Source organism: Vicugna pacos, chromosome 11, assembly GCF_048564905.1.
Source record: "Vicugna pacos chromosome 11, VicPac4, whole genome shotgun sequence".
NCBI lineage: Eukaryota > Metazoa > Chordata > Mammalia > Artiodactyla > Camelidae > Vicugna > Vicugna pacos.
In genome coordinates this window covers 41,592,100-41,617,018 of record NC_132997.1, presented here as the reverse complement: position 1 = coordinate 41,617,018, position 24,919 = coordinate 41,592,100, and the positions used below count along the sequence as shown (strand labels likewise).

General features: G+C 55.0%; 1 protein-coding gene across 2 annotated transcripts; it reads left to right on the top strand.

Moving 5' to 3' along the window:
• The first annotated feature begins 3,362 nt into the window (after positions 1-3,362).
• Positions 3,363-24,611, top strand: CDHR1 (cadherin related family member 1). Of its 2 annotated transcripts, XM_006213097.4 has the most exons (17): positions 3,363-3,537; positions 4,173-4,268; positions 5,220-5,365; positions 6,209-6,259; positions 7,490-7,579; positions 8,809-8,895; positions 10,233-10,349; positions 11,451-11,594; positions 12,981-13,059; positions 14,334-14,434; positions 16,915-17,118; positions 17,626-17,778; positions 19,312-19,476; positions 19,873-19,940; positions 20,492-20,720; positions 21,354-21,611; positions 22,252-24,611. In XM_006213097.4, exons 1-17 carry the CDS (start codon positions 3,483-3,485, stop codon positions 22,789-22,791), a joined length of 2,583 nt encoding a protein of 860 aa, XP_006213159.2. In that variant the 5' UTR covers positions 3,363-3,482; the 3' UTR covers positions 22,792-24,611. The 2 variants fall into 2 exon arrangements, with proteins under 2 accessions (XP_006213159.2, XP_072827292.1); XM_072971191.1 differs by lacking the exon at positions 3,363-3,537 and having other exon boundaries at positions 4,100-4,268.
• Positions 24,612-24,919: the final 308 nt, after the last annotated feature.

Genomic DNA, 24,919 nt, shown 5'->3' with positions numbered 1-24,919 from the left:
GGACATCTCAGGATGCCAGGTACCAGAGCAGATGTTAGTCGGCCAGAAAGTCTCATCCCAGACAGCTGGGGCAGAAGCAGGGTGCTGGAGACCTGCCCTTTCTCCCTCCTAGGTCAGTGTCATTAGGAAGATGAGCCGGAAAGCAGGCCCCTGCTGCTCACCACATCCTCAGCACCAGAAGGAGCCTGGAGAGCTCCTTGCCCAACCTCTCCTGGTGCAGGTGTGCGTGCATGTCCTGGGCATGCGTGTTTACATGAGGACATGTGTGCGATCCACTGGTGTATGGGTGTGCACACGTGTATACAAGCGGGTTTGCCAATGGGACTAGAACTCGTGTGTGTTCAGGCAGCTGTGTCAATGTTTGTGTGTGTGCACACAAGGCACTGTGGGTTAGCACACTCAGGTAGATCAGATATGAGCAAAGAAGTCATCAAAGCTTGGGCTGGCATGTTGGCAGATGGAGCTGGAACACACATGCGTGCCCAGGCTGGCAGCTGACACTCGAATTCCCACTTACTAACGGCTGGACCAGCTGTTGCACATCCACCCGAGGAAGAGCTGTCAGACCCTGACCTTGAGATGACCCGACCTGGTGTTTCACAGCAGCTGCCATGGCGAGGAGGCCCAGGGGAGATGCAGCTCGTCACCCTGCAGGGGTGATGCGCACACAGAGGACAAGATAACAGGTGCGCCCAAGACTGCCCAGGGTCCTTGGGTGAGGGCCAAGCCCCAGGCATCAGGGCAGGTGGGACCCTCCTTCCCAGCTATGACAAACCAAGCCCTCCAGGCAGCTTCCAGACCTTCAGTATCACAAGGTCAAGATCACGGTCCACGGTGAGAACCGCCACGAAGAGCTGCTGTTTCCCTAGGTTCTCAGCTACTTTGAGGACAGGGGCCAGTCGACGGGGACCAACTCATTCCCACTCACCCCAAACCTGATTGGTTTTAGCACTGAAATTCCCATATCCCTGGAAATCCCCTCAGTCCCAGGCAAACCAGGCCACTAGTCACTATAGCAGATTGACGGGGGACAGTCTCTTTAAGAAAAATAATACAAACTATGAATACAAAATAAGGGCTATGGAAGCATGCGTGGAGCCAGGGGCTCGGGAGCTGAAGCTTCCAGAGCTTTATGGTCGTCTTCCTCTGCCACATAAAGAGGTTCAACTATTTTTGCAGCCAGGCCAAACTGGGCATGAATCCGGCTCTGTCGCTCACTGGCTGTGTGAGCCTGTGCAAGTGACTTACCCTCTCTGGGCTTTAACATTTTCCTTTTAAAGCAGGACAATCACACACAGGGTACATGGGGTACTCCTTCTCTATCCCTCTCTAGGACAAGTCTGTCAACTGAGTAAACTGAGGATAAAAAAGTCAAAGGATGAGGAGCTGGGCAGACAGGACACAGGGAGAGCTGGCTTTTCTCAGCACACTGACACTTGCCCCAGGAAAGCCTGGCTCTGCCTCCAGCTCACTAAGTGATCTACAGCAAGCCTCAGACGCCTCATCTCTATACAGCACTTGTGGAATGCTTGTCCTGGCTTTGTCTCTGCATTTCATGACACAAAAGATGCAGAAATATCTGTGTAATTTAAAGTATATCTTTCCAGCAGACTCACAGATAGAGGGAAAAAACTAGTGGTAACCAGTGGGGAGAGGGAAGGTGGGAGGGGCAGTATAGGGGTGGGGGAGAAATAGATACAAGCTATTAGGTAGAAAATAAGCTTCAAGGATGTACTGTACAACATGGGAAATACAGCCAATATTTTATAATAACTCTAAACGGAGTATAATCTTTAAAATTGTGAATCACTGTATCATATACCTGTGACTTATGTAATATGTACATCAACTATACTTCAATAACTGAATAAAAAATAAAAATAACTGTTACAACTTTTCAATAAATGAATAAAGTGCATCTTTCTAGCCAAAGGGCCAAGCCTGCGGGGATTCAACAAGACAGGTTTTGGCTAACTGGGCCTGAAAATTGCCAAACACTCTGGAACTGCTGGTTCATCTTCTCCTTGGACCGAAACCCTACCTCTTACCAACAGTGGATGGAGGAGGGCCGGCTGGGGGGGTGGGGGGTGCTCTGCTCCTGTGAAGGCCCTGGGGGAATAAATGTTGGGACGCTGGCCAGGGAGGCCTCTCCAGGGAGCACACAAAGGGGTCTTCTCTGCCTGTGGACACACCCTCCCAAGGGCTTTTTTGGGGAGTGACCAAGCTTGGGCCTCAAGTGTCCGCCGTGTGAATATCAGGGGGACGGGCTGCTGCTTCCACCAGGGACAGAGCAGGAAAATGAGGGTCCAGCTGAGGGAAGCTTGCAACAACCAGGAAGGCTCCTGAGCTTAGGTGCTTCCAGTTGTCAGCACTCAGGGCCCCCATAGCAGTGCCTGGCTTTGCTTAAGCATCCTCCAGAGATGGGGAGCTCACCCCTCTTAGGACAGTCCACACCTGTGCTGGCCAGCTCTGTTAGCAAGTCTGTCCCAGCATGGGGCTTGAATTCGCCTTCAAATCATTCCTTGCAAGGCCTGAGTGGGTCTGCTGCTTCTCAGGGGTCACAATGGGGCACTGGGATGCGGAGAGAGCTCAGCCTGCTGCCTGGTAATTTCTGCCTCCCACCTTAGTAGAGACTTGAAGGCTCTCTCTGCTGCCCATCACATATGTGGTGCCCCACTAGTGATCAGACTTGGAATTGGACCCTCTGGGAGAGCTGGCCTGGCGAGAGGGGAGGAGAGGGGTGCAGGAATGGACTGACATCCCAGAGAGGTGATCGTGGTAACCCCTCACCATCTGCCACTTTCCCTACCACAACCCTCCTCTTTGTCTTTTGATCTCACTCCCAAATCCTTCAGGGACACTCTCCCTGGAAACTATTTTTAGGACCATACCCTCCCCAAAGCCAATCCACCCCGTTTCCTCTCTGCCCTCGTTTCTCTTAGAGACTAAAGGGAGGGATCCTTCTCTGCTGAGGCTGGGCTGTTTCCCTGCTGCTGTTTTACAGTCAGCGGGGCTCAGAGAGAGAGAGTGTGGTAAACTCCCTGAAAGTCACCGAGAAAGTTCATAAAACGGGAAAGAAAACACCAGCGAAGCCTAGTTCTGCCAGGACGAGGGGGCCCGGAGAAGCCCCAGTTTTCCAGTGCCCTGTGGACCTGCACCCCAGACCTGCTCCATGGGGCAGGGGGCGCGGTAGCAGAGACGAGCGTCCTCGTCCCCTCCTCCCGCCACCCACCCCCGGTCCCCTCAGCTCCGCATCCACTAATTGGTCTCACCAGGCGGCGGGCGGGAGCGCTCCAGAGGCGCGGATCAGAGCCTTGTCATCCGCTTAGCGCCCTCGCACCACCCAGCGCTCGCGCCCCGCGCCCCCTCCCGCCGCCGCCGCCCCCGCGGTCCGCTCCGCACTCGTCGCCGGCCCGGGGCGTGCTCGGCGCTCCGGCGCCCGGCCTCGGCGGCGGCGAGCGACGCTACCTGCCCGCGGAGACATGAGGCGCGGCCCGCGGGCCGTCCTGGCCCTGGGGCTGCTGTTCTTCCGCTTGGGTGAGTGGCCTCTGAGCCCCGCGGGCCCCGGTGGGGACAAGCAGTGGGCACCGGCGCCACCTGGATGGAGCCAGAGACAGTTTCAGGCCGCTTACTTTCTGAGTGGCGCTCAGGAAGGGGACGGGGACGGGGACGGGGGCTGCGGCGGGCTCCGGGAGCGGGGAGGGAGGCGATTCTTCGAGCCGCCTGCCTCGGCCGGGAGAGGGGCGCCTCCGGAGCACTTGCCCAGGGGCGGGTACTCTGGAGACCCGAGACTGGGGGCCAGGACCCTCGCTGCCTTCTGCTGCTTCAGAAGATGGGTGGGCAGTTTGGGAGTTGCTCTGATGGCCGTGTGAGGGTGTCTCCACTTCCCCTGTGACCTTGGCCAGAGCACTGGCCCTCTTTGGGCGTGGTTTCCCCGTCTGTCCACTGCTGGGGCTGAGATTGGCCCCTGCCCTGGGTTCCAAGCGCCCCAGATGGTGTGTGTCCCTGACAAGTCCAGCCGGAGCCCACAGGCGGTGGTGCCCGACGGACCTGATCAGTGCTCTGGGGTCGGGGCGGGGAGTGCCTCAGGTGGGGTCAGATGCACGACCTGGCTGGTGCAAAGCTGTCCCTCGGTGTTTCCTGGTGTCCTCTGTTCTGTGTTCTCTTCCTAGCCCAGGCCAATTTCGCCCCCCACTTCTTTGACAACGGGGTGGGCAGCACCAACGGAAACATGGCCCTGTTCAGCCTCCCAGAAGACACCCCTGTAGGTGAGTAGCCCTGGCACCTGCCTGGCACCGGCCTCCCAGAGGGGCACCCCACGTTCCCTGGACACAGGGACCAAATCCGTGACTCCTCCACGCCTACTGAGACGCTAAACTGCAGGCTGCGGGTGCTCCTGAGGCGCCCTGTTTGCGCTCTGAATTCCCCTGGGCAATTGCAGAAAAGGAGGGCACAGCCCCTGGTGGTGAAGACCTAAACCCCTAAACCGGGCTGGTCCTGAACGCCAAGCCCCGAGTTCCAAGACAGGGCGGCCCCAGGAGGCAGGTGGCAGTCCCCATCACGGGCCCCTTACCCACCCGCGTGACCTTAAGCAGCTGTACTTACCTCCCAGAGCCTCAGGGCTCTAGGCTTTAAAATGGCCCAAGAACAATCGACTGGCTGGGATATGCAGAGACAGGGGAAGGAGGAGGAGGAGAAGAGAGATTGGAGCTTCCTCACCCTCACCTGGTCTGGGAGCCCTGAGCCAAAGGATTTGCAGTGTAAAAGCTCCTGCTCAGAATTCCCTGAAGAACTAATCCAGGCCCGGGCAACAGTGCTGCATGTGGATCACCCCCTCACCTTAATGACTCCTCCCTTTTCCCGCATCCCGCATCCCCCATCCCCAAGGAGCCCCCTGTCTTGGCTCCTGGGACAGGAGTCCTTACCAGGCAGAGGCCCTAGAGTTAGGCCCGGCAGACCCTCTGTAATCTGTATTTATAGATTACAGTCTGTAAAGTGACAGATACTAACATCTAACTGATAGTCGAGAAGGATACAGAAGAAGAGTGGGAAGCAGCCAGCTGGGGCGAGGCCAGCAGCGGGTGCTCAACTCAGGGCCGGAGCTTTGATACCAGTTGAATATTGACTGTATAAGAAGTTGAATCCTTGGTCTTGAGCAGTTGCCACTTTTAGGAACAGCTGGATCCTAGATTCTAAGTCTCTCCTCTGTCTCCTTCCAGGCTCTCATGTGTACACCCTGAATGGGACGGACCCTGAGGGAGACCCTGTCTCCTACCACATCAGCTTTGACCCCAGCGCTAGAAATGTCTTTTCCGTTGACCCCAATTTTGGAAGCATCACCCTGGTTGAAGAGCTGGACAGAGAGGTATGGCCACATGCGAGGAGCATCATGCCAGGTGTGCAAACGAACCTCTGTGGGCTGCAAGGGCCCCAGAGAGCATCCTTGGAGAGGTCCTCTATGTCACAGACAACTCAGCCAGCAGATTAGGCCTGGAAAGACTGGTTTAGTTTGGGAAAACTGTCCCCTACCCTCTATGCCCTCTGAACATGCAGGTGACAAGGGTGTGGGCTATGTTTCCCTTGTAAGAGTCCACACCAGGCTGGTGGGCCCTGTTCCCAGACCTCAGCTGTGGGGCTGCTGCCAGCTCTGGTCCGATGGCAGACCCACCAGCGCAGAGAAAGGAAAGGGTGGGGATCAGAGACGGCTGCGGGGGTACAGCAGAGGAGGTGTGACTGTGCTGCCCCTCACTGGCACCCTTGGAGACCTGGGACCTCAACACCCTTCCTCACTGAGGTCCCACCATGTCCCGGGAAGGGCTTGAGACACTGCAGAGCCGGACCTCTGCAGAGCCATAGAATACAGACAGGCTTGGGAGAAATAAGGGGGAGAAAAAGGAAAATTAAAAAAAAAACAGAGAACCCTCTTCCTGGGTCCTCCGGCACATGTGTTAGCATCTCTCCTCTTCCTAGCAGGGGCTCATTTTCAGTTGGTACCTCAACCCTCTAGGTTGATGAGAACCCCTGCCGGGCCCAGCCCCAAAGCTAAGTCTCAAGCTTGGCCAGAGGCTGCTTTGGGCCCCCTGGCCCTGCTGCAGGGCTCCCTGGAAATGCCCAGGCCTCCTCTGACACGCTCAGGGGGCTACAGAGAGCTCGCCCCCAGCCTCAGGGGTCGACTGCTGGACACTCACTCCGTCCCTGTGCTTCACAGAGGGAAGATGAGATTGAAGCCATTATCAGCATTTCCGACGGCCTGAATCTGGTGAGCACACACTCCAGCCAGCCCCGGGCAGCGCGCAGCTCCCGGGTCCTGAGCAGAGTTCCCTGCTCCAGGAGGGAGGGGGTGGGGGGCTCCCCGGCAAACCCAAGCAGAGGCCCAGCAAGTTCTGCTCCAACATGCCCCCAGGAGAGAGGGGAAGGAAGGGAGGGAGAAGGAACAGAGAGCAAGACCTGTGGGCTGCACTTGGACAGAGCACACCCGCATTCGCCAAGCAGCGTCTCCTCCAGCCTGCATACATCCCTCTCTGACCTGGCTTTCGGCTCTGCCCCATTACCAGAGCAGAACAGCAGAACATCTGAGTACCTAGACCCCTCCTCCCTTGCTTCCTCCCCAAAAGCCCCCACGTTGGCCCAGCCCTCATCAGTGCCTCCCGAATAATCACGGGGCTCCCCTCCCTCCAAGGCTCCCCAACCCCGACACATGTCAGAAGCCATCACTGTGGAACATAGACCTGGCCATATCCGGCTCAAAACATGCTAACAGCTGGCCCCCACTGCCCCGAGGATGGACTGATATTCAGGACCTCCCCGGCAGGCACCACCGGCCTTGCCCGCCTTTTCTCCCACATTCACCCTACCAGCCATCTAGCCCCAAATCTGCTGTTCTCTGCAGTCACCACACATTTCACTCTTCTGTGCCTTTGCACACGTCGCTCCTTTTTTCCTGACACTCCTTCCCCCTCTCACCTACAAACTACCGCAGACCCTCAGGCCTCCCTGCAGGCTGGATCTGATGCCTCTGCTCCGGGCCTCTGGATGCAGCCACCTAAACGGATCCTTTTACCTGGGCCAGGGGTGCACGTGGGGCCCCTGGAGTCGTGGGGTCAGGTCCCCGCCCTCCGTGCACAGCACATCGCTGCTGTCACCCTGAATGATATCACCACCATTCTCTTTTGTGCTGATCTTTGCCCAACATTCCATCCTGCAAAACTCACACCATCAGACTGGAGGATGGAACACAGTACTTGGCACTAAGCAGTTAATAATATGGGTTGTATGAATGAATAAAAGAGGAAAGGAAGGAGGGAAGGAAGGCCAGAGAGAGGGACAGAGGGAGAGAGGGAGAGAGGGAAAGAGAGAACGGGAAGGAGGGAGGGAGTGGAAGGCGGGGGAGGAAGGGGGCAGAGACATACCCCTGGAGTATTAGAGGACATTGTCCCTTTACCACCTAGATCTCATTGCCCCAATTACTGTCCCTTTTGCCCCTTCACAGGTGGCAGAAAAAGTCACAATCCTGGTGACTGATGCCAATGATGAGGCGCCCAGATTCATCCAGGAGCCCTACATTGTCCAAGTCCCCGAGGTAAGCAAGGGGCCCCCGGGGCAGGGCCCATGCACTCCCACCCCAGATCAGAGGACTGCGCTCTGGGCTGCCCTGTGACCGCACCAAGGGGACCGGGCACTGGAGCGGAGGCCCCCCTCCATCACTCACCACCCTCTGGAGGGCCCTCCCCTCCATGTCCTCGCCCCACCTCCATTGCCATCTCCTCCCACATTCCTTTTTATTCCAAAGGAATATTCATTAACATTTTCCATTATAACCGTAGTACTCTTATTGTGGAAATACAAAGAAAATAGGAAAGTGCGGGGGGAGGAGTCAAAAATTACCCTCAATCCTTCCAGCTTGAGACAACATTGTTCAGTGTTGGCCTGTTTCTTTCTAGTCATTTTCCTTATTATAGGTTCTTGTTTCCTGTGTGTTTTATAGAGTTGTGACTACAGTAAACATATGCTTTCTGTATACTATTTTTCACTGAATTAATGACATAAGCATTTTCCTCAACAGTTATAAAGTTTGGGTAACTAACATTTTAATAGCTTTTCTTGAGTGCATATTCCAGCATTTCCTGAGCTGATCCTTTAAATTTAAAGACACTTTAAATCTGTACTGTCATAAGAAACATCAAACTCTGAACATAAAAGTTTTTTTCTCTAATTGAAATGATTTCCTTAAGATACAGTCCCAGATTTGAAATGACTGGGTCAAAACGTGGGTGCCTGTGAAGTGTTGCCAAATTGATTTTCCCAAACGGCACCTCTTTGCCTTTCTTCTAGGATGTGGGAGAGGTGACTCCCAGCTCCTGGCTAACACAGGAAATTCTCAGAATTTTACATGTTTGCTAATTCAGGAGGAGAAAGATACTTATCCTGGCTCGAAATGGCACACGTGGGATCCCCGGTGATGCTGAATGCATCTGTGTTTATTAATGGCTTATAGTGGTTTCATATTTAAGTCCTTTGTCTATTTGGAGTCTCAGATTCTTCTTGGCTCTCTCCCTAAAGCTATTTTCAGGAGGAGGATGTCTGTTCCTCCTTCCCTCTGCCCTTTCCTGCCCTTACTCTGACTCCAGAGTGTCTCCTTGGTCGAGGCCCCCTCTTTCTGTTGGATGCTCACTGGGTCAATTACCACCTTCTCGCCTCTTTTTAGCCCCTCACTCCCCTGGCCCCACCTGTCCATGCCCCCATACCCCAGCCCCTTGAGAATTCTGTCACTGCCCCTGGGACTGACTTTTCACGGCTGTGACCCTTCAGGACACACCTGCCGGGAGCAGTATCACCAAGGTCCGTGCAGTGGACAGGGACACGGGTTCTGGAGGGAGCGTCACCTACTTTCTGCAGGTAAGAAGGGGAACACAGGGCATAATCAGGGGCCTGGGCTAGAGGGGACACCTGGACAGCCTCCATCTCCATCACCAAGGCCCTTAGGCCAGTGCCTCCACTAGTCCCAAAGTTTATCAGAGATGGTGCATCAGACCCCAGTGAAGTCCCAGTAAATGCAGGTGTGGGACGTCAGGTGGGGACATGAGGCAGGCCTGAGCAGAAGCCATCGTCCCCTGACTGGCCCATCCTGGCTCCCTCCAAGCTGGCCTGCCTCCCTCTCCCCAGATCTCAGGACCCTCAGCTCTCCACCCACCAACCCCTTCCCCAAGAGAAGGCCTGTGCATTTGCACCCCGTTGGGCAGAGAACTGGGGGAAGAAACCTGTCTGGGCCTGGTATTGTCAATAGGAAAATAGGAAGAAGGGGCAACTCGCAGAAGGAACAGAGCTATGACACCCCCACCCGCCCCTGCCCATCCAGCCCACCCCGTCGAAGGCAGAGACCCCTCCCCGCACCTCCTGCCTCTCCCCTGGCTCCTCTGTAACCTGCTGCCCTCCTTCCCACGGCTGCTGTGTCCGCAGCATCTCCTCTCCTCTCCACATTTGATCACCTGCTCTCACAGTTTTCAAGGCAGTGCAGCTCAGTGGCTCAAGTCACAGGCTCTGGAGAAACCCCCTGGGTACCACGGGTTCTGGACAGATCCCAGCACTTCCCATTCGTGGCGCCTTCAATCGTTATGTCACCTTCCCAGCTGTTTCCTCCTGGGTAACATGGGAAAGAAGGAAGCACATCCTCATTGGACGGTTACGAGGATTAAATACGTGTAAAGTCCCAACAACAGCTCCTGACACACGGTGACCCTTCTTCAGATGGAGGAGAGTCTCCTGTCCCCACCCAACCCCCCCACCCACCCCCCCAGATGCTGCCTGGGACTGGCCCGCAGTCCCCTCCTTGGTGGGGCTGGACCATCCTGAAGTTTCTCTCTGTCACTCTGGCTTTTCAGCCCACACCTCCTCTAAGTTAGAGCATTCAGCTAACATTTCTACCTGCTGGAAATGCCAGGCCAGAGCGCCGCCCAGAGCTGGGCCCAGCGGTTTTCCAGCTGAGCAGAGAGAAGAGCTGAGGCCGTCCTGGAAGGGCACTCCTTGGTTGGACTGAGGGAAGGGGAGGGGAAGCCCAGAGCCCCAGGAAGGGGGGACCCTGGGGGCCAGAAAGGCGAGTGCCCTGAAGTTTGAACAGAGGCCTGGAGTTCCTGGAACGAAGGACGATGGAGACCCCCTTTCCGTAAGCAGAGTGGGCATTGCTGGGGCCGGCCTGAGTCCCTCCCTGAGGCCCAACCTGCTCCTCACTCTTACAGAATCCGCACGCCTCCAAATTTGCCGTGGACCGCCACAGCGGTGTGCTGCGCCTTCAGGCTGGGGCCTCCCTGGACTATGAGAAGGCCCGGGCCCATTTCATCACCGTGGTCGCCAAGGTAACAGAGAGGGAGGGACAGGAGCAGCCAGTCTCTCCTCAGCCTCCGTCCAGGGAAGCTGCCCTTGGGCTGGAACAGTTAGGTTCCAGGATGGAGTGGAGGCAGTTTGGGGGCAGAAGGTATGATGGGGCGGGGGTGGGGTACAGCTGCTCAGAATGTCTGATGAGGGGACCCTGCCCCGACAGGGACATATTCTCCAGGGAGGCTGCTGTCTGTGGGCCGGAGAGGACATACCCTTCCTGAGAAAGGGCGTACGCACCCCAAGACTGACAGGCCAGGCTCCCTTCTGCAGGGCCAGACGGCCATGCCTGCAGACTCCCACCCCTCACATCCCCCACAAACTGGCCTTCGAGTGCCTCCCTTTCCCTGCCTGGGCCTGCCCTCCCTCCTCTTCCTCTCTGTGTGACCAGTTACCCTCTCTGAGCCTCCGTTTCCTCAGCTGCCCATCCTGAGGCTTAACTCAATTCCTCATATTACTAAAGTGCATGGTGGGGGATCGGGAACTCAGCAGGTGCTCAGACAAAGTGGCTGCTCTTCCTCCTGAGGGCAGGAAACCCCGGCCGTCCCTCTAGGCCCCCTGCATTTGCTTTTCCAGGAAGGCCTTCGCTGGTCAGGTGTTGGCTACAGGGCCTCCCCTCGGCCTGCACCAGGGGGCTCACGCCGGCCCTGCCTGCCGGTTACCCCGTGAGGCCGGGGCTCTCTGGGCGCACACTTCTGTTACACACGCTCTTAGTAGGCCCTTCCTGGGGAGTGTTGGAGGCTTGGTTCCTGGCTAGGGGGTGGTGGATCTGGCCCTGGTCCCCTCCTGCTCTGCCACTCATCAGACATGACTTCCCTGGAGGGAGAACCAACCTTCTTTTCAAAGGAATGCTTTTGAGCGCCTACTGCATACCAGGCACTGACTGAAGACCTTCACGCATCATCTCATTTAATTTTCCTCACATTCTTATGAAAGGAATGTTATCTCCAGGTGATGCAGAAGCAAACAGAAGTCAGGAAGGGCAGCTGGCCTTGAGGCCAGTGAGTGGCAGGAGCCAGATGCCACCGGCGTCTGCTTGACTTCACAGCACGGCCTCTCTTCCCTGTCTGATTCTTCCCTAGGATGGCGGAGGGAGGCTGCGAGGGGCAGACGTAGTGTTCTCGGCCACCACCACGGTCACGGTCAATGTGGAGGACGTGCAGGACATGGCTCCTGTCTTCGTGGGCACGCCCTACTACGGCTACGTGTACGAGGACACCCTTCCGGTGGGTGGCTGCGCTCCTCAGCCCAGGTCAGCAACAGACGCCTCCTGCCCCACCCTTTGGGTCCTGCTGCTGGAGACGGCTGGGCTCAGCCCCGGGTGACCCCCTCGTAGGGAGGCCGGCTCTGGACTCACTCAGGCTCAGGCCACAAACAGGTCATTTTGCATCGGGAAGTATAAAGGGGAAGAAGCAGGTGCTTGTGTGAGGAGCAAGCCTTACCCCAGCCCGGCTGCAAATGTCAGCCCTTCAGAAGGGCTTTAGTGCAGTCTCTGCCCGCCGTGTTTTGGCCCCTCAGGGAACCTTCCACTCCTGGGCCTGGCATCTGAGGACAGCCTCCCCTCCACCTGTGAGCCCACACCATCCTCTTCTCAGCCCGGCCCGTCTCACCACTCAGTCTGGCCTGTGCCCAGCGGCCTCACGCCCCGGCCCTGCTCGGTTTAGCCCAGGCTCCACTTTCCCCGACATCTCTGTGTGATGTCCACCCCCAGGCTATGCAGGCCCCTCCGTGAGCGTGCCCCTGCATGGGGTGCAGCCTTGTATTTGGAGGCCCCCCTCAGACAGACCCAGCGGCCAGAGCCAGACCTCACACGGCCACAGCTCCACAACTCTCTGAGGAACTGAATTGCCTTCTCAATTTCCACTTCCCCACTTTCCAGAAGCTGGCAGTCGACCGGTGGAGAACAGCACAGAGCAAGGGAGAGAGGAAGGCGGGGCAGGGGGAGGCCCAGACTGTCTTGCTGAGGAGCTAAGGGAGGTGCTGGGGGGAGAGGAGGCAGCACTCGGTCCGTCAGTAAGTGGCCATGAGGATGGATGGGCCTCCGGGGAGAAGGCCTGAGGAGGGAGGTCAGGAAGGGGCAGCAGGCCATGGTCCAGCAGGGCTCATCAGGTTGTGGCAGCCTCCCAAGCCCGTCGAATGTCCCCCCAGGGCCACGGGATAAACTTCTAGTTCCTGGACTTGGTTTTGGACCCCTCTGCTGGCCCCTCTGCCACCTCTCCCCTACAGCACCTCTGAAGCTCAAAGATGGATGAGGCAGCAGGGGTGAGGCTGGAGGACGGGGACAGAGAGGTGACAGCCGAGAGTGATATGCAGCGGGGGAGGCAGGGTAGGAGGTGTGAGGAGGAGGCCCATGCAGGAGGCCTGAGTGTCCCTGGACAGCCCACGTGCCAACCCACCTGGGGGACAAACAGCTGGGCTCCAGCTGTCCCTCCAGCCCTGCGAGGCCCAGTGGCTACAAGCTCTCTGTAACAGTAGGGATGGGGCCACAGAGAGGCCTGGCCCTTTTTTTGAGTCGGGGCAGCACCTCCCCTCGGTGATGGGGGCAGTGCCTGGGGAGGGGAGAGCCCCAGCCTCACCCACCTGCCTCAGGCAGCTGCTCCTGTTCCCCCAAGGGCTCAGAGGTGCTGACGGTGGTCGCCATGGATGGAGATCGGGGCAAACCCAACCGCATTCTCTACCGCCTTGTGAATGGTGAGTCTGGGGCTCATCGCTGGGTGACCAGAGTGAGATTCTACAACCTCTCTGAGTCCCAGATTCCTCATCTGTGAGGCTGGAAATACAAGATGCATGGAGAGGAGAGGCTGGGTCCCTCCAGGAAGTAGCACATCTCCTTGGGCATCTGCTTTGGCCCGTTTGTCATCAGGTCCAGTAACAGGGAGGGACGTTGGGCGGAGTGGGGGGGACAGTACTGAGAGCAGCGCAGAGGTGTTGCCAATTCATGGTTCCCTACGCTCATGGACTCCTTGATGGGGAGGGGTGGCAAGATTTCTTATACTCTTTATATTGCTGTGTTTTTTTTCTCATTCTTTTAAATGCTTTGGCCTAGAGCATCCAGTTAAATTAAATGAATTAAATGCAGTGGTGATTCAGCATGTCCCTAGTACCAACCCTGTATACAGATGAGAAAACTGAGGCTCAGAGAAGCTGAAACATCCCAAGTTCCCATTGGATTTGAACCTGTCTCCTGGCTCCGAGTCTACTCTTTCCACAACTGAGCAGGAGGAGCAGCCCTGGAGAGGGCTCTGCAGCCCTCAATAGCTGGTTCCCATGGGCCAGGTCCCCCAGGGGGCCATCATGCCTGGTGCCTGGTCCCAGACATGCACATGTTTCTAAGCTCTCACTCAGACACAGTCACCTCCTCCAACCCTGTCCCTGGGACGTTCTTGGTGCACACGCCCCTTCCAGCAGCTCATGCACGCACAGATGTGCCCACCATCACACACAGACCTCTCCCCAGACACGCAGACCCCTGACTGCCTTCCCTCCCCTCCGACACTGCGGTCCTTTACACAGCCACCAAGCACCCAGCCCACCCCTTCTCTCCTGTCTTACCTCTCCCTCTCCTCCTCCTCTCTCCTTTCTTCTTTCCCTCCCTTTCTCTCCTTCTTTCTTTCCCCTTCCTTATTTCCCTCCTATATTTCTTTCTTTCTCCCTTTCTCTTTGCAGCGCGCGCACACACACACACACACACAATGCATGAGAGAAGGAAATACTATAGAATCTGGGAGCCAGAAAGTAATGCGTTTAAGTTCCAGCTCTGCACTCACTGTGTAACCTTAGACAAGCCACATAACCCCTCTGAGACTCAGTTTCCTCATTGGCAAGACATAGATGACAGAATTGCATCCTACAGAGGAGACTTGAATGAGATAACACGAGCGCAAGGCACCCTGCCTGGCACGACCCCTCTGCGCCACCGTGTGGCCCTGTTCTGAACCGCAGGGCACATCTCTCCTCTGTGACAGGGAGTGATGAGGCCTTTGAAATTAATGAGACGTCTGGAGCCATCTCCGTCATGCAGAGCCCTGCCCAGCTCCGGAGAGAAGTGTATGAGCTGCACGTACAGGTACTATGCCTCGAGCTTGGCCATCCCCACCCTCTGGCCGTGGAAGGTTCCAAGGGTGATGAGACCCAGGCCACCCCCACCCCTCACCCACCAGGGCTTACAGTCTGGGAAAGGGTCTAGATGTTGCTTCAGGAAGCACCTGCAAGAGGCAGCCCCTGGCAAGGGGAGACACGAATTTACAAGCAGAGAGCTGTAATGTGGCAGGAAGAAGTGACTGAAGCAGCAATGCCTTGAACATGGGTAGGACCCAACAGGTGGAGACTGGGGGAGTGGAGGCACTGCAAACTAGGAAAACCCACTGAGCCAAGGCTGGAGGTGATAGCACATCATGTACCACGGGGACAACGGGAGTCAAGTGGGACTGGAGCCAAGCGTCCACAGGCAGCATGTACAGCAGAAATGCTTGGACCCCAGGTGGGGGCCAGAGGAGCAGAGGCTCTGAACACAGGGTATGGGTTTTCCCTGCAACAGGGCCAGCTTTGTGGGCACGCGACCCATGCAGTTACACGGGGACTGTGATTAGAAGGGTCCCATGGTGGACTTAATGCTCTGCTCTTGCCATCTTGAAAATCTTAGAAACTTTTTTAACAAGGGGCCCCATATTATCATGTTTCACCGAGCCTGTAAACTATGTAACTAGTCCCAACCAAGAGCAGTGAAGGGTCATGGAAAGGCTTTGAGCAAGATTAGTGTCTTGTGAAAAGCTCACTCTGACTGCTCACTAGATCAGAGAGCTTAGCAAACGAAGATTTCTAGGATCCACTCTTGAGGGTGGGAATTTAGTGAGTCTGGGGGAAACCCAGGACTCTGCATGCTTTGAGCTTCCAAGTGATTCTGGAATCCAATCCCAGCCCAGCCCAGCATATTGAGAACACTGGTCCCAACTCGTGTTTGGAGAGCACTAGATGAGAGGCAGGGTGGCAGAGCCATCAGCCCAGGGGGTAGATGAAGAGGGTCCAAAGGGACGAGGTGGGGGCAAATGGTCAAAACAGACAGACTGCAAACTATGAAGTGGGCAGACTCCACAGAACGTGACTGTGAGGGGTAGGGGAATGGAGAGGGAGGGATGGAGCCTGGGGTGGTACCACGCCGTCAGAAACACAGAAGAGGAGGCAAGCTGAGTAGGACCGGCATGATGAGTTTTGATGCCTTGGGGACATTCAAGTTGAAACATCCAAACTTGAGTATTCAGGTTTGGATGTCAGGGGAGACAGTATCAACATACAGGTAGCTGTGAAAGGATGAGAGGGGATAAGACCACCCAGAGAAGGGCTGTGGGGAGAGAAGAGCCACTAGCCAAGACCACCTGTGGGAGCATCCCAGGCTGAGTGAGGAAGTGGGGAGGAGCCGGTGAAGGAGAGATGGGGGGGTCAAGGCCAACCTGCGAAGCGGAGTCACATTAGCTGACAGGACAGCGCCCTCGGGAAGGTGAGGGCCAGTGTGTGAAGTGTCTGAGTTGGGGGCGGGCTGAGAATTGAGTGGGAGGTAGGAAAAGAAGACAGAGGGTGTAAGCGTCTGAGAAAGGAGGGCTAGGAGGCAGCTAGTGTGTGACAGAGTGGGGGCCAGGAGGGTAATTTTAGAGGAGCTAAGATCAGAGCATGCTTACAGAAGAGGGCAAGGAAGCCCTCGCAGGGCCTCATGTGATACTTGCCACCCGGTTCCTTGGTGCCCATGGGCGCTGGGCCGTGGCTTTGCAGCCTGCATGAATCATTTACTGCTGCATCTCACACCTGCCCTCCCCGCAGCCTCCCCCTGGCCAAATGGACATAGGGCAGGACGCGGTAAAGCCAGGGTCTGGACCCACGACTGGCTGCACGGAGAGGGCAGTGCAGTGCGGTGGGGAGAGCACTGCCTAAGATGAGACCCACCTGACTTCCCTGTTCCAGCTCTGCCACTCATGAGCTGTGTGACCCGGGCGACTGCCTCCCCTCACCGCCTCGTTTGTGAAATAGGACTAGTGATAGTGCTTTTTTCATTTCCTGTGACTGTCGTAACATATTGCCACAAACTTAGTGTCTTCAAGAAACACACATTTATATCTTGCAGTTTCTGTGGGTCAGGAGCCCAGGGTCAGCTTAGGTGAGCTTCCAAGGTGAGCTCCAAGGTGAGCTTCCAGGGTGAGCTGCCAAGCTCATATGGTTACTGGCAGGATTTAGTTCCTTGTGGGCTGTTGGACTCAGAGCCTCAGTTCCTTGCCAGCTGTTGGCTAGAGATCACCATTAGTTCCCTGAAACATAGGTCTCTCCAAGCCAGCAAAAGAGAGTCTGCTAGAAGGCAGAAGTCACAATTTCGTGTGATCGAATCACGAAGTGATAGCTCATAATCTCTGCCATATTCTGTCAGTTTGGAGCGGGTCACTAGACTAGGCCACACTTAAAAAGGTGAGATTACATAAGAGCATGAATACCAGGAGGTAGGATCATTGGGGCCACCTTGGAGTCAGCCTGTAACACAGCCGTAGCCACCTGTCCCCACCCCAGGTGATTGAGGTCAGCTCTGCGGGGACCCCAGCTGCCCAGGCCATGGTCCCGGTCACCATCAGGATCGTGGACCTGAACAACCACCCACCGACGTTCTACGGGGAAAGCGGACCCCAGAACAGATTTGAGCTGTCCATGTACGAGCACCCGCCCCAGGGGGAGATCCTGCGCGGCCTCAAGATCACCGTCAACGACTCAGACCAGGTGTGTGGTCCTGCCCTCCACCCTGTCTGCCTGCAGACCACTCAGGACCAAGTCCCAGAGCCGAGTCGGCATCAGCCTTTCCTGCTGATGTCACAGGGGCCTGGCGGGTCACAGAATGAATGAAACGAGAGTAGGTAACCAAGAGAGAGGAGGGAAGGTAGATAATCAAAGATTAGCTGCTTGGCCTAAAGACATTCACAGTCATTTAAAAAGAAACAGCCAGTTAAATAAAAACACCCTTGCGTCTGACCCTCCAGATATTGTGAATGTGTCCTGCTGGCTCCTGTGCCCAGCCCAGGGCTAGGCCTGCTGTGTTTCTTTCATTTCTTAGCCCTCATAGTCTACTCAGTCTTTCTGATTCCTCATCACCTCCCTTATAGAAAGAAGTAATAATACTCACCTCCCAGGGTCAAGGACATGTGAAGCCTCCTTGCATAGCACAACAATATAATGAGTTTCTATTCTCAGTCATCTTCCCTTTTTCCTCTCTCCAAACTCTTTGCCCAGGGAGCCAACGCCAAATTCAACCTGCGGCTGGTGGGACCCGGGGGCATCTTCCGAGTGGTCCCGCAGACCGTCCTGAACGAAGCCCAAGTCACGATCATTGTGGAGAACTCAGCTGCCATTGACTTTGAAAAGTTCAAAGTGTTAACCTTCAAGGTAGGTGATGCTTTGCACAGCCCTGAATGGAAGGGTCACAGCAGCACCTGGATTCAGTCCTGTGGGGTCCCTTGGCTCCCCCAGCTCCTCCTGGCCCTTTTCTTTTCCTCTTGGTTTCTCTGCCCTTCCTGCTGATTTGGGGAGCGAGTGGGAGGGAAGAAGAAAATAGTGGTATGAGAACCTGTTCCTACTGCTCAACCAGCCTCTCTGAGCTCCCGCTTCTAAGCTATGACCATCCCCAGGAACGCAAGGAGGGGTCCAAAGAAAAACTACCATCATGATGTGGCGTGTTAATAGATTGAGAGAAAAGAAAACTATTTGATTTTTAGGATAGATGTTTTCTCATATGCATTTGACATCTGTCATCTATTCGGTTAAAAACTTCAGCAGAAGATGAAAAAAAAATACTCCTTTGTGTTTGTAATTATTTAAAGTGATAAACATTTATAAATAATTCATAGTATACATAAATACATAAATCATTTATATTGATAAAAAAGATAAATAATCTGTTGATATTATTTAAGTTGGTATAATTATACATACATACACACCAATAGCCAGCATCATGCTTAAAAGTGAAATTCTAAAAGCTTTCTATGAAGTCAGGAACAAAACGTGGATACCTGCTCTCACCACTGTTCTTTCACTATTTCTGGAATAATGTCATTCCTGGATAAAGAAGGAAAATATAAAATTAGAAAGGAAGAGAGAAAATGATCATTATTTTTAGATAGTGTGATTGTTTGCTTAGAAAAGTAAATTAAAAAATTAAAATACTGTTAGACACAGCAAAGCTGTTAACATGAATGATTACAAAGTTAATATGCAAAATCCAATAGCATCCTATGTACAAAAAATAGAAATGAGAATTATGGAGTAAGAGATTCACTTTTATAATAACAACTAATGGATAAAATCCCTAGGAACTGCTATCACAAGAAATATGCAGCCTCTAAATGACCCAAAAAAATGCACAAATGTAATAAAAAGATATAAAGGAGACAAGAAATATGAAGACACACCCTGTATAAAAATGCAAATTCTTACGGAGTTAATAAAGAATCCAGTGCCACCTCAATTAACTCTTACCTAGAATTTCCTTAAGGGAGGCGGTAGGGAGCTTAATATAATTACACTAGTTTTTATTTGGAGAAATAAACCTATAAGAATAATGCAGGAAAAAAGAACATGAGGCAGGAACTTACTCTAACAGGGATTAAATTATGTTATGAAACAAAATAAAGTTTCAAATTGGAAGTCAAAAAAAAGGGAATATGCAGATCCGTGGAGCAAAAGCAATTGGCCTCAGTACAAACGGAAACTATAAATGGACATTGCAGTCAGTGGGGAAATGATTGCCTTCCAGGGGCCCGTGCAGGTGGAGGCGGGAACAGCTGGCTGGCAGCTGAGACTGAGAACCCGAGACAAGGCGAGGGGTTGCGGGGATGGTACTGAGACAGGATGTGGCACGCTCTCTGCAGGGCGCCCGCCACCCAGACAAGTCCTTCCTCGTTTTCTTTCCTTCCCCAGCTCCTGGCCATCGAAGTGAACACCCCGGAGAAGTTCAGCTCCACAGCAGATGTCGTGATCCAGCTCCTGGACACCAACGACAATGTCCCCAAGTTCACCTCCCACTACTACATTGCCAGGATCCCCGAGAATGCCCCGGGGGGCTCCAACGTGGTGGCTGTCACAGTGGGTTGGGGACTAGCCCGGGGACTGGGGGTAGGGTGGGGGGGGCCTTCTGAAGTCAGACAAATCTGGGCTCCAGTTTGAATAACAAAGCCCACACTCCTTAGCTGTGTCCTTGGACAAGCTACCCGCCCTCTTTGAGCCTCAGTTTCTTCTGTACAGTGGGCGTAACAGCACCACACAGGACTCTGATGAGCTCATGTAATGAAAAATACACTTCTGGTTCCTCCAACACTTGAGACCTTCTGGGGGGATCTAAGACTCCAGAGCAGGCTTCCAGATCAGTTTTCTGCATCTGGGCAACCCCTGACCGAAGCCTGGTTTTTTGCCATTGAAAGCAAGAGCTGCCGCTGTGCCCTGACAAAGGGGCAGGGGCCACTGGAGCTTTCTCTCTTCCAGGCTGTGGATCCAGACACAGGTCCTTGGGGTGAAGTCAAATACTCCATCTATGGGTCCGGGGCAGATCTGTGAGTAGATCCAGAATCCCAGATAGGGCCTCAGGGAAGGGATTTGGGAGGGGCTGAGGGTGGAGGGGGTCTGTGCCAAAGGTTGGGGGAGCCTGGAAAGAACAGCACCTGGGTAGGGGAGGCGAGCATGGGGGCAAGGAGTGGAGGGTAGGGGTGCAGAGCCTCAGTCAGGGGTGTGGAGACACACACAGGTGGCATAAGTCTGAGAGAGGGGTCATCGTCACACCCTGGATCTGGGGCTCATGGCCTTGGGGGCCAGGTAAGTGGTGCTAGGCTGGAGGGGTGGGAGGCCAGGGGAGGGGAGGCGAGGGCTATGACTCAGGTTAAGTTCAACACTGATAGACGGGCAAGGAGTTGGGTGGTCCTGCCTCCCATCCTGAGCCAGATGGCAAGGATGGAGAAGAGCAGGTGGAAACTTGGAGCTTCTTGGAGAAGCTGCCTGATGCATTACTGCTCCTTCCTGGGGACAGCTCATTACTGCAGGCACGTGTGCACTTCTGTGTGTGTGTGGGTACATATATACCCACACCTGTGTTCTCCCCGCCCGGCAGCTTCCAGATCCACCCATCCTCTGGCATCATCTGCACCCAGCCCTGGGCCAGCCTGGATGCCGAGGCCACTGCCAGGTACCACTTCTATGTGAAGGCAGAAGACATGGAGGGCAGGTACAGCCTGGCCGAGGTGTTCGTCACGCTGCTGGATGTCAACGACCACTACCCCCAGTTCGGAAAGAGTGTCCAGGAGACGACAATGGTGCTGGGGACCCCGGTGAAAATTGAGGTGGGCTTCAAAGGTAGCTGAGCTCCCCTGAAAGCCTTGTTCCAGCATCTGCCAGCAGCACATGGCATATATTGGATTCCTGCAATGGGCAAGGGTTGTTAAAGTACTTTGTATACATACTCCCATCCCCACCTCAACCCAGAAATAACCTCCGAGAAAGAAGATATTATTGTTACACATAAAAAATGGAAGCTCTGGCGGGTTGCAGGTGTGGCTTGCCTGAGTTCACACAGCCAGTCTGCCTGCTCTAACAGCAATGCCTTTTCCCCTGCACTGTCTTCCCAATACAGAAAAAGCATGAGCCCTGAAACCCAACAGACTTGACTCTGAATCCCAGCTCCCCTCCTCCACCTCTCTATCCTTAGACAAGTCACTCAGCCTCCAAGCTTTTGGTTTTTTTAACCACATTGACTGCCTACGTTCATTCTGATTATGCATGGATACAACACACATAGAGGGTCAAGCACAGACCCACCCTGGCTCCTTCAGTTCCTCTCCCAGGTCCAGTCCACTCAAAATAGGATCAGGACCATTTTGCATCAAACCAGCAAACCCACATGACGTGTTGGTTTAGCCAGGGTACATAAGTGTTACCCTCGAAGCCCAGCTCTGTCTGTCCCTCCCTGTTCACAGGCCACAGACCAGGATGCAGAGGAGCCCAACAACCTAGTGGACTATTCCATCACCCACGCAGAGCCGGCCAACGTCTTCGACATCGATGCGCACACGGGGGAGATCCGGCTCAAGAACTCCATCCGCTCCCTGGATGCCCTGCACAACATCACACCTAGCAGGGGCCACATGTGGTCCCTAGAGGTGCAGGCCAAGGACCGCGGCTCCCCATCCTTCAGCACCACGGCCTTACTCAAGATTGACATCGTAGACACTGAGGTGGGTACGAAGCTCGGGTCAGGGGGAGGGTCAGAGGGCCAGCTCAGGCCTCACTGCAACATGGCCAGAGGGAGGGAGACCATTTTCCGCAGAGATATCCAATGCTCACAAAGGCTGCCGGTGCCATCAAACACCCAGGCTTTGAAATCTGGTCGAAATCCTGATTTCAACACTTCTAAACGATGTGACTTTGGACTTTGCAAAGCCTCCACTTCCTTTCCTGTAAAATGGGACTAATGATGCCTCCTTCCCCTGGGTGTTGAAAGGCAGAAGTAAAATCACCATGTGTAGTTCTCAGCTCAGTGTCGGCAGAAAGTCAGCACTTACGGGGTTCCTGATACACTTGGGCAGATGCGACCCTTATAATCAAAGGAAAGCAGTTCTAGCTAACGCAGGCGTCCTTCATCCGAAAGAGGCACTGGCATCACGCTCGCTCTGTGTGCATTTTCCTGGAGAGCCGCAAGCATCATGTTTTCTCTGTGGGCATTTTTTTCTGAAATGAAGCCCTGAGTGGTCATCAGATTCTCTAGGGATGCCTGACCCCAGAAAGTTTTAAAACCATCAGGCTTAAGGGTGTTCACGGCCCCTGCTTTGTTCTCCCGGGACCAGGCAGGAGCAGCTGAATGCATCTCTCTTCCAGATGCTGTCCCGAAGCCCCATGGCCGCCTTCCTGATGCAGACCAAAGACAACCCCATGAAGGCCGTGGGTGTGCTGGCCGGCATCATGGCCATCATTGTGGCCATAACCGTCCTCATCTCCACCGCCACCTTCTGGCGCAACAAGAAGTCCAACAAGGTCCTGCCGGTGCGGCGCGTGCTCCGTAAGCGGCCCAGCCCGGCACCCCGCGCCATCCGCATCGAGTGGCTCAAGTTCCGGAGGACCAAGGCCGCTGACAGGTTCGTGCTCAGAGAGGACCGCCCCAATGAGAACCGCAACAACAACAGCCCGGGGAGCGCGCTGCCCCCCAAAGCCCCCGCTCCCCCTCCGCCGCCCAGCGCGGCGCCCAGCGTGGGCGCGGCCCCCTGGACGGTGCCCACGGTCTCCGGCTCCCTCGCCCCACTGCACGCTGAGCGGTCACCGAAACCCAAGGCTGTCGGAAGCCCCGCCCAGTCAGCTCTGGTCGCCGAGCTCAGGCAAAAGTTTGAGAAGAAGAATGTGCATAACAAGGCTTACTTCTAGAGTGTGTCCTGTGACCCATCTTCCCCATCCCAGTTGCCCTGCTGCTTGGACCATGCTCCCCAACTCTGCCCCTTAGGGTCACCCCTGTTTTGTACAACGGTGGAACCCCCCTATCCAGGGCTCTGGACAGTGCCTCAGGCGAGAGGTTTCTCTGGTTATAAGGATGCAGTTGTCAAAGACTTCCTCGTCACCCAGCTCCTTGGCACTTCTGCAGAGGCTGGGAGTTGACACGGAGCCAGCTCTACATGTCTCCTGCTCCCCAGCCCCAGACCTCACAGTGTCCCTTGGGTCCTGCTGGGACTTCCGCTTCCTTAGTCAAGGAGCAGAGCCCTGGTCCCATGTGACAAGGCCGCCTGGAACCTGGATCCTGAGGCTCCCAGCTAAGAGAGCAGAAGGACACTCAGTGCTGACTAAGGTGGAGGGTCAGCCAACCCTCTAAGGCAAGAGAGCAAATGCAGCCGGGGAGGGCAAAGATGCACTGGAAACTCACGCTCACTGTGGGACTGTGTCTAAAAACCGATGGGAAGGTGGAGGATGGTGTCCAGGCAGAGACTGTGGGGCCAAGCTATGCCCACACGGGACCAGGGACACAGAGATGTAAGATGCGTCTTGCAGGAGTGAGGGCAGGTACCCCAGCCAGGGCTGCCCTGGGCCCAGAAATGTCCACGCTGGAGCCACATTGTAACCCTAGACGCATCCGAAAGAGCCTCACGGCCCCTTAGGAGCTGCCCTACCAGAAGTCCTTCAAGAAACATTGCAAGGCTGAGATCTGGGGAGACGTCTGTTTTTAACCAGCTCTTCTGCTCACATCATATAATCTTGGGGGAAGCTGTTTAAACTCCCTGCTCATCCTCTTCCTCATCTGGAAAATGAAGAAAGTGAGTCTGCCTCATTCACAGGTCCAGGGTGAGGATGGAAATAAATCATAGCAACAAGGAGTGCAAAGCCGCACAAATGTAAGGTGCTCCCCAGGCCAGCTCTCTGGGGCGCAGCTCTTCCACAAAGTGTTAGAAGCCTCTCCACTGTTCTGCCAGGCACCCCCAGGAGGTGCTGTGCTGGGCTAGGGCGCTGCTGCCACTGGTCCAAGGCAGCCCAAGCTGGGTGATGGCGCTGCTCCCCTTACATGTCTCCCCTCCAACCCCCATCCCCTCCATACAGTCCCCCATGCAGCCCTGGCCAGCCATCATCAGAGGACCAGAGCCGGCAGCACATCCAGCCAAGCCTCCATTCTGCCAAGATGACCAAGATGAGCTCCTAAGGGAGGCATGATTGCCAAAGCCACACAGCAGCTCGGTGGCAGGGACCTGGTCTGAGGGCTTCTCCCACCTCAGTGTTTTCCTCTAGCTGGGGCACACCTCGTCAGCTCATGACCACCTCCCCCAGCAGAGACGACCTGCAAGCCCCTATGGTTAAAGCAAAGAAGTTCCGCCTGACTTCAAGAACAGAAATGGAACAGTTCTTTGCATTTCACTCCACTCACTACTAAGCTCTCTAGCATCCATCCATGATTTTATTTAAACAGATTGTAGGCACATGTGGATTTCTTGACTTCTGAGTCTGTGTTTGGAGGTGTTACTCAGATGTGCTGGGGTGCAGGCTCCTTGTCGGGGTTTCTGCAGTCCACATCCCAGGGTATTAAGAGCTGGGCTTTAACAAGCCAGGAGCCCAGACTGAACCAAAAGGTACTTTGCAGCCCGTGTTTCAGGATGGGGCTGTGCTGGATCACGTTTGCCCTCCACAGGGAGTACAGCATCCATACCTTTTGCATGCAATCAACCTCTTTTGTAAATGGTAAATAAAATCTGTTAACCAAAAGCCAAGCTGACCTCCGGCTCCCTGCTTAATGCTTGGCTGACTCACAGAGACCAGGCTTCCTGACAGCCAAACTCAGTTGGCCTCCTGACTCCTTCAGCAGGTGGATCCATCCCCCTACCCCCAGACCTGACTCTGCAGGAGGCTGCAAAATATTGTCCAAATCACCATGCGTGCATCTCCAACAGCAGCACGTCCGTGGGGCTTCTCTACCTGAGTGTGGCCTGTCATGGCCTGGGTAGGGCTTTTCTTCTGAGCAGAACAAGTCCTGGCAGGGCTGCTTGGGGTGGGGAGTGGGCTCTGGAGCTAGAGCTAA